The following is a 12,310-nucleotide window of genomic DNA, read 5'->3' on the forward strand; positions in this document are numbered from 1 at the left end:
TTTTAAGTAATGTAAAGTTGAAGTTCAATTATTGGTTGGGGTTCAGAGACACATTAACACGTTATCGATTAATAGAAAAATGTTGTGTTAGTTATAAAGCGATTTTCGCCTAGTATAAAATTGAAAATTAAAATTTTTGTGGGAACATTCAAATATTATTTTGCGCATGCGCAGCAAACGAATAATGATTTCAATTAAGATAAAAATCCTGACTGAAGACTATTGTGTGTTCTTGTCAACAAGATTAATTGGCCTCAAGGTTATGTTCTGTCCTTTTTTAACAATCCCGTTCAGACGAAGAGACGAATAGATTCCTTCGACTATGAATTTTTTCCGCCATTTTTCTTAACCTCATTTTAGTAATTTTTTAGAGTTCAGCATAAAAAAGTAAATAAAAAGGCAAATTAACTATCAATAATGAAAGTAAAAAATACGGATATTAGCTAGGAACATTATATGAATAACTACATTTTGATTTGAATTTATCATTGAAAAAAGGAAACTCTTCATAAAAAAAATGGATCCGGAGCGATACAACGAAGTGATCTCTGTTATCCGGAATTTTAGAGGCTTAACTAAGAACTGTCTTAAGCTGTTGGAAGAGACCTTTCCCACGTAAGTACAGCTACGTTTTTGAAGTACTTTGCAACCTCTTTTCACGAGTCACCTGAACTAATTTAAAATTGGAACCTTAACTATGTCTAACGAAGATGCTAAAACAGTCAAGTGGAACATCAAATTTTCCCTTATTAGACCTGGAAAGTAATTATCATTAATTATCAATTCAGACAGTTAAAGAGTTAATCCATGTAGTTTGTCAAAATACAGAGTACAACTTGGTTGCAGTGTTCATATACATAAAGTCCCCTTAAATTTGTTAATCTGTACTTTTCTCCACATAAGTTGGTGTTAAGTTTTAAAATCAAACTGTTCAGTGCGTCCACATAAATACAATCATATAGATTCGCTCTTCATTTATGTCTTTGCACACAAACATCATCAACTGTACTTGAGAGATATATTATTTCATGTTAATTATTTTTTCTAGCATTAGCTCGGATACCCTTTACAGCATCCTAAATACCGAATTCCAAAGAAAAATGCGCTACAATTTCGGCAAAACTCAGAATAACCGTAACAAATTCTGGGCAATGTTTAGGAAGGGCATTGAAAGCAATCAAGGTCCAGGGGTGCTTGTAAACCTTGCGGAAGTCCACGATGTCTCTCCTTGTTTACTTGCAAGACTAATTTTACAAAAATACTTCGAAGACCAGGAAGATAAGAATGGTGAAAAGGAAAAGGAAACTTCAGTGAATATAAATCGTTACTTGAAGAACACTTGTTTGATCCCTGATGTCGATTTAGCTTATGAAGTTTTTTTGGTAGGTTTGTATAATCCCTTTAATAATATTGATTACAAAATTTCGTTTCTTAGTGCACAATATTTGATAATATATACAGCCCATTGGCAGATGCCATGAAAATGTAAGCTTTTCTGTTGTTTGCATTGACGAATTGTATTGAGAGTGTTCAATGCAGGTCACTCGGCCAGCAGTATGAAATTCGTCTTCATAAAGAGGCAGTTGAGTTAAATCTTTCATTTCGTGATGAGGAATATCTCAGGAAATTCGGCTACGATAAAACTCCAGATCTCAAATTAGAAGTTCCAATAGCAATTGACGGCTTTGTTATCAACTGGATCGAAAGTAAAGCCCTGTTCGCCAACGAAGAAGTTCATAGGGATTACATGAACAGTCAATATTTGAGTTATTGGAACCGGTAAGTGTTACTTTGTTTACTCAAATGCAGTAGTTTCCTTTTCTCTTTATAGCTTCGGTCCTGGTTTGGTAATTTATTGGTTCGGTTTCCTGAAAACAATAGTGGAGACGTCTGATAAGAGGTTTATTGTTAGGGATCATTTGCCTACAAATATTAGGAAAATTTTAGGAAATATATTTATCCAGATAGGTAATTATACTTTTAAATTAGTTGATCGCTGATAGCTTTGTAGGCATAAAAAATATTATTAGGATATAATAAAATAACATTCCATTGCAGTCAATTTTTGTGTTTCCAATTTACAGTAGAACCCCGATTATCCGAGCTCCGGATTAACCGAGTCACTCTACGAATCTAAAACTCTGATTATCCGAGATACGCGTGGGTTTATGCTCCGTATTAACCGAGCTTTTAAAATATATATGTGAGCATTTCTTATTATTATTAGAAAAAAAAAGCTGTTAATTAATATTATCTGCAAGAAAAGAGGTTTAGTTATAAATTCGTTTAACGTAAGAGTGAGAAAAATGATAGAGGGCTCGTTAGTGGGAAAAAGAATGGAATGTTGTTTATTCATTCTTTTAATGTAAACATAGACGTTCGGGTGTGGCTCCAACGTATGGGGATCTAATCTATTCCCGATACTTGAGTAGTAAACGATATCGCAGAGACTTACGCGTTTTTTAACTTTTCCCTATAAGAAAAATCTTTCTTGCATTTAAAATCGTCGGAGCTGTCGAGGAATCCCCCTAGCTCGTGTGAGAGGTTTACTTATTTAAGTTTTTGCACTCTTTTAGCGTGTAAATTTGTGCGCGAATGCAGTGCGTTATTGCGTTTTTACGAACTATACTCACATTTGGTTGGAGTTTTGATAGTTAAGTGGAATACGAACTGCTTTGTTTGAATTTTCGTTTGTCGTATTATAATGATGGAGCAAAACAAACGTAAAAAAATTGTCGTTCTTATTGAAGAAAAATTAAAAGCTATCAGAAGAATTGAAGCAGGAGAGACAATTAAAGTTGTTGCCCGAGATTATGGAGTAGGTGAGGTAACAGTTGGAGACTGGAAAAGAAATTGCACAAAAATAGAAAAGTGGTGTATAAATCAAGCTTCTTCGTCTTCAGGAAGAAAATCAATGAAAACTGGCGACTATGAAAGGGTTAACGAAGCTTTATTCATGTGGTTTAACCAGCAAAGGTCAAAAGGTATGTCTCTATCAGGTCCAATTTTACAACAGAAAGCATTAATGATTAGTAGGCACTTCCTCGAGATAGATCAGTTTACCGCCAGTTCTGGATGGCTTGACCGCTGGAAAAAACGGTACGGTGTACGACAACTGACTGTATGTGGAGAAAAACTGTCTGCTGATGTATCATCAGTTGATAAATTTAAGCAGGACTTTAAAAAGCAAATCGAAAATTGTGGGTATACATGTGATCAAATTTACAACTGTGACGAAACTGGTCTGAATTATAAAATGCTTCCATCAAAAACATTGGCATCTCGACAGGAAAAATCAGCTCCTGGGCACAAACGAAGTAAAGAAAGATTAACCATAATGGCATGTTCTAATGCATCTGGCAAGCACAAAATCCCACTGATGGTGATTGGCAAGTCTGCACGTCCAAGAGCTTTAAAAGACATCTCACCCAAAGCCCTACCCCCAAAGTATATTACAAAAGTCAGAAGAGCGCATGGATGGACGCGACCTTATTTACTACCTGGTTTAAAGAAGAGTTCGTGCCATCTGTAACTAAATTTTTGAACAGGAATCGTCTTCCTATTAAAGCAATTTTGTTAATGGATAATGCCCCTTCTCACCCTGGAGAAGGACTTCACGTAGGCGAAATTATTGTACATTTTTTTCCTCCAAATGTAACCAGCATAATGCAACCAATGGATCAAGGAATCCTCGAAAACATTAAAAAAAGTTATAGGCGTTTATATCTTGAACATCTGTTAGAATACACAGAAAAAGAGGATGTTATTAGTGGCATGAGAAAGATTATATTGAAAAATGTTATTTACTGGATAAGTCAAGCTTGGGATTCTGTGTGTGGTACCACTATTCATAAATCTTGGTCACAAATTATTGATTTTAAGGGCTATAATGACAGTGAAGATGATACTTCATTAAATGAATTAGCTTTGAAAAATCGTGGGGAAACGTCCTGTTCAAATTTTGACAGCAAGACAGAAGAAGAAAAAAGTTTACTTGAATTAATGCAAAACTTAAAAGGTTGTGACAATGTGACAAAACAAGATGTTGTTGATTGGGTTACAGCAGATGATTTAGAAGAAGAAATGAGTATTGAAGAAATAACGAATACCTTTCAGGAAACCGAAAAATCAGATGATAGTGACGATGACGAAGCGGTGGATGATCAGCCTCCCACTAAGATCTCTCATCAAGAAGGTTTTGCTTCGTGGAAAAAAGCTTTGAAGTATATCGAACAACAACCAGAGGCAACCCCAGCGAATTTGCTTTTTCTTAATAGATGGAAAAACATTGCAGCGAAAAAAAGAAGATGCAATATGAAACAAGAGCGCATAGATACCTATTTCACTGTTTTATAATATACTTATTTATATGTTAAAAACTTTAATAAATCGTTTAAAGTATTTGTGTTTATTTTTTGAATTAATAAAAAATAAATCCGGATTATCCGAGTTTTCAGTTATCCGAGAAGAGTATACCCCCACGTTACCTCGGATAACCGGGGTTCTACTGTACCAATTTTCCATTTATCCATTTTCATAAGTGTGCTTGATCCTGAAAGCTTTCTTTTTTAGTTTTCCCAATAGTGATGAATCAGATCATTTGCATCTTCTAAAAAGATGCAAATCACTTGCTACTTCCTGTGTGTTAAATTATCGTTATTCTTATGTTATCCCGATGGTGGTAAATTTCTGAACTGTGGATTAAAATTTTCCTAAACCATCAAAAAAGTATAAACCGAGCATGCATAATCATTTAATCGGACATATTTAGATCTTATTACATCTCAAAGCAATTACATTTTCGAGAGTTACTTTCATCAAATTATGTGGAAAGAATTTCTTAAAAAACAAATACGTGGGGATGAATTTATTTACTCATGCTTAAATTTTGAGGTTTTCTCAATTTTTGACGACCTCAAAAAACCAGTTAAAAAAAAGATTAATCATCTAGAAATACTGGATGTCACATTGTTTTTTTTTACAAAATTTTGATTCCTTTTTTTGGCAAACGATATGCATTAATCCATAGTGATGAAATAGGAGTAAATAAGATCACCTTAATTTTTACATATCATATGCTCCGTTTGTGCTCTAATGACAAAATGGTATCATAAAAGCACTAATACATGGTGGCCTTCCGATCAAGAAATTCCCTCACTTAAAGGGAAATGTTGGCAATCATTTGCTATATCTAGTTCTCCTAGGTTATTGGTAAAAACGAACCAACATAATTTTATTCAAAACTTATGGTTTTGATACATCTAATTAACTATAAATGTTGGTGTAATAAGTGTAAGTTCGCCCAATAGATGTTTAAAAATTGGAGATTTCACACCAATAAGTCTTTTTCCTTTGATTAATGATTTAAAACCAATATTCGTTAGCCTATGTCACTACAAAACACGCCCCTTTAACTGGTAAACCGAACTGATATGATTAAGACTCAGTTGTACTTAAACGTTCAATCTAAACTCCGTCAGAAGTTATATTCGAGAATGTGACAGATAATCAAAGGAATACATGTCAAATTTGGAGCTTAAACCCTTGGCTTAAAAACCTTAGCTACACAATGTAACTTAAATAAAGCCATTAAAAAGAAGAACTAAAACCAGGGAGTTTAGAACCTAGGAGTTGTTGAACATGTTGATAGATTGGGTTCTGTTTCACCATCACTGGACTCTTTGAGACGCAGTGATATTTCTGTTGTGAAATCTTGTCCAAAAATGGCTGTAACAGAGTATTTTGGATCAAGAATTGTTTTGTTGTTAATTGACAAAGAATTCCTTTTTTGCGAACCTGAACCATGGATAATGAGCCGGTAGGACTGAGAAAACTCGCTCGAAAGCTACTCCTAAGCAGGTCATTTTACACCAAGGTTATTTCATTATAAGGATACTTAAAAATTTGTTACTGGGATAGTTAGGAAATAACGCTTGAAACTGTGCAAATTACTCCAAAAAGATTATGATAACAATATTACTAACCAAGAACTAATTTTTCGTTGTCATTCATAGGTTGTTGGAAGAAACAAGGATGGTGAGTAAATTTCCCCGCTGTGTAACTATGCTGTATCATTAAAAGACCCTCAAAAGTAGTAACAAGAACCGCGTTTTTCGATTTGTGGTTTCGAATGAAACATGATTTAAAATTGTTTTATGGTTCAAAATTATGGAATTTTTAAATCATATTTATACCAAAATTTTGATTCCAAAATCAGGAGTTGGCAGAAGATGGTCTAGAACTATTGAAAGGTACTGAAAAAATTGAAATTTTATTAGATTATTTCAATGTCCAGGTTTTCTGCATTAACACTTCACTGTATACCATTAAACCGTTTTATATCCCATTTCATTGTAAAGGACTCGTTATGATACAGTTTTGCAGCCATTAATTGATTAATTACGGTTCTAGTACATTAAAGCAGGTGAAAAAATCCTGGTAAAATAAAGCAGGTAACTTATGTGTTTACTATGGAGCTAACAATGGGTGAACATTAACTGTTTTTTTTTTAACCTTATATCACGTACTTATTATATAAATAACCATTATACATTGTTTGTACCAAGAAACGAGCACTTCCAAGCTTATAATTCCGTATCTAAAAAAGGTTAATTGGAGACTCGAGCGTGAGCTGAATTCTTCAGACCTTAATAATTGTACGTAGGTGTTAATAAATTAATCTTAAATGCTTGTTAACCAGCTTAATTGTAACACATCGTATTTGGGTCTACCGTGCGAAACACGAATACTTAAAGATAAATGTCAAGATTGCAGCCGGCGTCTTGATATGGAACTGTGCACAATTTCAACAAATTTTATGGTTTTTAATGGATTGCTGTTTACTCTATCCAAAAGCCAAGTATTTTTAGAATTTTTGGATAGTTTGTAACATTCATGTTAAGCGAAGAGATTTTCTTTTATTTTTTTATATGTGAGCTCAGACTTCCATCTTCACTTGCTCTATTTTGCGGGAATAGTATGAGTCAAGCCTGGGTAATGTTATTCTATAATAATAAATGCTATATATTAGTCCTAAAAGCATAAAATTTCTGAAATAATTATTAGTGACAATAATCCAGAATTTACAAATTATCCAGAATACTTTGCGCTTGGGCCCTGCTTTATTAGTTCACTTAAGGCGTCGTTGACGTATCGTTAAGAAGTTAATCTTTACTTTTTGAAACCAGTTTATAGTTTTAATTATTCTTTGTTATCGCTGCCAGAAAGTAAATGGAGCGTTGTCTTCATAGTCTAGTTTTTAGTCCTTTCATTCTTTCACCGCGTTGCAGAACTTTCAGTAAGTAGTGGGTATTTAGGCTTTGGCGATTGTCAGCTTTAAATATTGTGAGAACCTGCTTTCTTAATTCTCGATTTTCATTAATGGCTGGCTGTACGTAAGCTTACATGTGCTTACATATAATAAAAAATTATTAAGGTTAACTTTAACGATACGTGTTCTATAAACTGTACCATGCATATGAATGTGTTTAACTGCTTAATAGTACCTTAACGATACGTTGTATGCAATCAATCTATAAATCAGGCTTAATGCATGTACTTTTAACTTCACATTTGTTTACTCTATTTTTTTATTTTTTGGTCGGGGTATTCCATGCACTTCATAAAAGTAATATTTGCAGATCTCTTGATAAGATTTGTAGGTAATAAAAAAGGACAAATAAATGACAATATAGGCAGCTTTGTATGTTAAATAACGCTAACACCACCGGGTCACGGCTGAAGTAGCTAATGTGTGATCTACGTGAGAGTGAAATTGTGAAGGTGATAGTAACTGATCAAACTGTCGAGTTAATATTATTTTCAGATTGTCATCCTCATGATAGTCGTGTGAAATTTGATCCTATTTGCGTTTAGATTTACCCTATTTAATTATAGGACTCATAAATAGTGCAAGGACGTTCGGCCAAAAAGTGTTATTCCATACTTTCAGGTAATTAGTTTTCAATTTTATTTATGTGCGCAGCATTTTGTTCAGGCTTGTGATTGAAATAAGGACGCGTCGATGGCAACAAATAGTCTTATATGATGGAGTGAGTATAATTCTTTGGCCAATATGGGGGAATTTGTTAAAAAATGAATTGAATTTATTGCAATTTACTTTAGATAATACTTCCTGATTTGAAATTCTCATAAAATTTGGTCGAAAGTTATGGTTGTAACATTAAATTTCGATATAGGCTAAAGAGCTTATTTCAGATTTTTTCTCAGGAATGTGGGTATCTCCCAATTCATTTTAAAACTTACTTGGAATTACGAGTAAACAATTAGACCCTGAAAACGAAATACTTTTTTTAAAGAACGAGTTTGGATCTTTTAAAAAAGTCTACAAGTCAAAACCAGACTACCCTTAAAATTTTAATCAAAACAAACAACACTTCTGGATACTTTACAATGATAGTTTTTCGATATACAGGGTGTTAGTGAAATAACTTTCGTAAATTTAACCAGTGATTAAGAACATAATTTTGAACAAAAAAGTTCCTTACAACAGGGGTCGTAAATACAACCATTTCCCTGGAAAATCAAAAAAACATTTTCTGAAAATTGGCAACGTCGCCTAGTATTTATTTCATTTTCACACCTACCTAAGTAGCCGCACGAAGTGGGTTTGCTTTTTACACGTTTTTTTTGGGTCTGATAGATTTTACAGTACATAATTAATAAAATGTCCTAAATTCATGGAATTTAAAAATTGTATGATTCTTATTTTATTATTTTGAAAAGCCATTTACCTTGAAATTATTGTTATCATCTTTAATTAGCTTAACATGACACATTACACATTTTACACCACTCACATCACATTCAAAAACACAAATTTATTATTGTTTTTGGTACATTACATGTTCTAAATGTTCACCATTTGAGTCCATGCATGCTCTACTCCGGGTCTCCTTGTTGAACTCTTGAACAAGATTTAAAATTTGTTTTTCGGCTTCAGAACCAACTTTTCTCTGTCGACCTCGTGTTCTTGATATAAAGAAACAATACTCCCTGTATCCAGAAGATTTTGGGAAACTCGCATAATGTTTGTCGAGCTGGAAGTTTTCTTTCTGGATAACGATTACCGTAGTAAATGCGCCGAACTTTTTCAGAATTTTGGAATTCCTCTACATAGATCAAAAGCATGTCATGATACTCGCGTACAGAATACATTGTCACGTAGGTACTATTAATAAGTAGGGATAAAATCACTTAAAGCTCGCCCAAATTAACTTTGCGGATAATTTGTTGCGTGTACCGACAGAAGATGCATTTAGCGAGACCGAAATCACACTAAAATATTAAAAGTATGGAAGGACATACAGTCCATGACAAATTTGAAAAATAAGGGAGGTTTTTGTCTTTTGTCTCTTCTTGATGGTCACTAATGGGTTCCACATGTCCATGGCGCCAGGCATGTTTGCCCAGGATCATATGTCACATAAAATGGGATAAAGTGCAGATGGTTACATAACTCATGTACTATTGAGGTACTAAGTCAATCTGTTTACTGCGCATTCCAATGCCTTATCACTTCACCCGCAACGTGGGTGAGCGACCCTCATAAGGGCCATAAAAAACAACCCTGACGAAAATAAACTTCTCTTCCTCGGTAACGTTCAGTGCGGCGTTGCCACTTACGTTTTTTTTTACCGCTTAAGTTATTAATTAAGTTTTCAATTGCTTTTAGCAATGTTATTGTTGAATTATTTTAAGTTTTTTTGTTACGCGTCAAACAACCAAAATGTGTCAAGTACATTTTTCCACATTTTATTCAAATTTTAAACCTTATTATAGCTTTTCGGTTACCAACTTTGACATTTTTTTTTGAAAAAACTATTAGGTTTTCGACCCCTGTTGTAAGGAACTTTTTTGTTCAAAATGATGTTCTTAATCACTGGTTAAATTTACGAAAGTTATTTCACTAACACCCTGTATAGTTTGTTTGATATTATACAGGGTGCTCTGCTTAATTGGTGGATATTTAAGTTGCCCCTGATTTTTCTCTGTAGAAAATTATAACCTTCTTGAACTTTCACTGATATTAGGATGCTTTCTATGGTTTATGATAAAAGTAAGTACCTATTACTTGGTAATAAGAAGGTAAATTATGGGCAAATAGTATGGTATGCTGCTGCAGTGTTCGGAATATTTGGTCAATGTGCAAAAATGTAATATTTCAATAATCAACATAAATATTTTAATAAAGTTATCATATTTTAATAACCATATCCACCGCATATCAGTGCAACTATGAAAGGATGAAGTAAAAGTTATTACTAATACATATTTTCACTAAGTGCTGCAAGGAGTGAATAAGTGTTACACATTTACGCGTAGACATAATAAAATTTGTCAATTTAGGGAGATTAAAGAAAACTCTCACAGGGGTGCGCGTACGAGTAGATAGACAGTGATTTGGGATTTCAATTTGTTATCCTTTAATGGGGTGAGTTTAGGTAGAGGTTAACCATATTTAGAGGCAAGCGTTAAATTTGGAGGAAAGGGAATTTATACAGACTGTCTAAATATTGTTACAGAATAAAGAAACATAAGACAAAAAGTTTTTAAATGGGATAAAAATTGTTTTTTGGTAAATAGCTGAATAATTAATTTCGCATTACAAAAAAAAGTGAAGAAGACCTCCTGCGCTCAGAAAAGAAGTGTATGTGAAAATATCTAAAAAATTCAAGGATTAAAGGATAATAAATCTGAAATTGAATTTAAAATTTTTAGTGGTAAGGCAGAAGTACATAGATGCAATCAATATAAAGTAAGTACCGATCTTGTGAATTTTTTTGTCTATTCTATATTCCTTACATTTCAAGAAAGTTCAATGAAATGCAAATAGGAACCTTTCGCTAATCTAACCACTTACTTATGAATAATAAATAAAGTCCAATAAAACAAATAAATAATTAAATTCATGCATGTTGATTTTTTTGCTTAGGTATATTACTTTGCGTATTGCTTATATGTTTAATCTTAGGATGCTGAAGAAGTGGAAATGAGGGTAGATTAAAGTCGGTTGAGAGACCAGCAGTTGAAGTGGGCCGAGTCAGTCCTAATCCAGTTGCTAGATCTCTCATCGTTTCAGAATTTTTACTCATATAAGTTCTAACGATGGATTAAATTAGTTTCGAGTTTTTATTTAATTATGAATTATTGCACGTTTCCCCATTATAGCATAACTTAGTTACGCCATTAACGAATATGATGATCTGAATTTGTTGATATTTGTTTGCGATCTTTCGGTGGGCCTGACTGAGCCATCAACACTTGCAGTAGCCTCGGGATGAAATCGGATATCAGAAACGAAAAATTTCGATTGTAATGCGTAGATCTATTGTGTTTTCGCTTTTTTCCCATTTATTTTCATTGCTGTTTTTTGCTCTAATATTAAAAAAAAATCCATCACCACAAAGGTAGCGAAATGCAGCTACTAATCTATACATCAAAGTGGAGACGCCGGCCAGGCTGACTCCACCCACTTCATTGTTGATCTTTCTCGTGGGCATATTGAACCTTGTGCGGTCCTCTCCCACTTGCACAATTCTTATGTTCCGATTTGAACCGCAGATACCTCTATATCCACAAATACTGTACATGATGAAGAACGACGGAAAGAAAATTTTAAGTTAATTAAATCTAAGATAATACAACGAATACCGTTTGTAGTAAGTACCTCAAAAGGAGCTACAGATTTCTTTGAGAAAGGAGAGAATTTGGGGAAATGTGGAAAGTAAACTACGCGTCGATTGACGTGGTATACTCGCATTAAATTTTGAGGCCACCCAAATCTAATCCTACAATCCTTTTCCGGAAACCGAGTTTTAGAAGCCGAGGTCATGCCGGATAGAGCTGAACCTTTTAACGAGATCAGATACAGCGTCACGTCTTCTGTGAAGTTAATGATATAAGGTCGATAGAAAAGTACTGCAGTTTTATTGACATTTTCAATAGGTCTCTCTAATTATGTGAGAAGCACTTTCAGGTGATTTATTTTACAAATCGAACCTTGACGACAAACATCGGGCATCTCGGGAGATGATCTTGCGTTGTTCAAGCCAATGGCTAAAAAAGCAACTAATGTCGTTTGTATGTACATATATGTAGGTGTTTTATGACCTCACACCGTTGATTTCATCTAAGGCTAACCAAATACGGCACTATTGACTAGTAGACCCTCAAAAATAACCTCTATTTTCATCTTTTTCCCCTCAACGACCCCGTTCACCCATTAGCTATTGATTAGCGACGACGAATCTCTCGAATACTTGTCCAATAAAAACCATCGCTATCAAAA

The 12,310-nt window shown here is 33.8% G+C and overlaps 2 protein-coding genes across 2 annotated transcripts; both read left to right on the forward strand.

Annotated features, from left to right (window-relative positions):
- Window positions 1-408: 408 nt before the first annotated feature.
- Window positions 409-2,062, forward strand: LOC136416062 (CDAN1-interacting nuclease 1). The gene is made up of 5 exons (XM_066401047.1): window positions 409-615; window positions 1,049-1,382; window positions 1,436-1,485; window positions 1,540-1,779; window positions 1,832-2,062. Exons 1-5 carry the CDS (start codon window positions 518-520, stop codon window positions 1,998-2,000), a joined length of 891 nt encoding a protein of 296 aa, XP_066257144.1. The 5' UTR covers window positions 409-517; the 3' UTR covers window positions 2,001-2,062.
- Window positions 2,063-2,704: 642 nt separating this feature from the next.
- Window positions 2,705-4,356, forward strand: LOC136416326 (jerky protein homolog-like). Its single transcript, XM_066401440.1, has 2 exons — window positions 2,705-3,317; window positions 3,365-4,356. The coding sequence occupies exons 1-2, from the start codon at window positions 2,705-2,707 to the stop codon at window positions 4,354-4,356; spliced, it is 1,605 nt and encodes a 534-aa protein (XP_066257537.1).
- Window positions 4,357-12,310: the final 7,954 nt, after the last annotated feature.

This window comes from Euwallacea similis, chromosome 22 (assembly GCF_039881205.1).
Source record: "Euwallacea similis isolate ESF13 chromosome 22, ESF131.1, whole genome shotgun sequence".
NCBI classification, from domain to species: domain Eukaryota; kingdom Metazoa; phylum Arthropoda; class Insecta; order Coleoptera; family Curculionidae; genus Euwallacea; species Euwallacea similis.

Excerpts from the sequence above, each read along its gene's own strand:
- LOC136416062 (XM_066401047.1), top strand. The coding sequence starts at position 518 with ATGGATCCGGAGCGATACAACGAAGTGATCTCTGTTATCCGGAATTTT. Across the intron at positions 1,383-1,435 it reads TAGCTTATGAAGTTTTTTTG|TGCACAATATTTGATAATAT; the intron begins GTAGGTTTGTAT and ends TTCGTTTCTTAG. Across the intron at positions 1,780-1,831 it reads TATTTGAGTTATTGGAACCG|CTTCGGTCCTGGTTTGGTAA; the intron begins GTAAGTGTTACT and ends TTCTCTTTATAG.
- LOC136416326 (XM_066401440.1), top strand. The coding sequence starts at position 2,705 with ATGATGGAGCAAAACAAACGTAAAAAAATTGTCGTTCTTATTGAAGAA. Across the intron at positions 3,318-3,364 it reads AGCTCCTGGGCACAAACGAA|CACAAAATCCCACTGATGGT; the intron begins GTAAAGAAAGAT and ends GCATCTGGCAAG.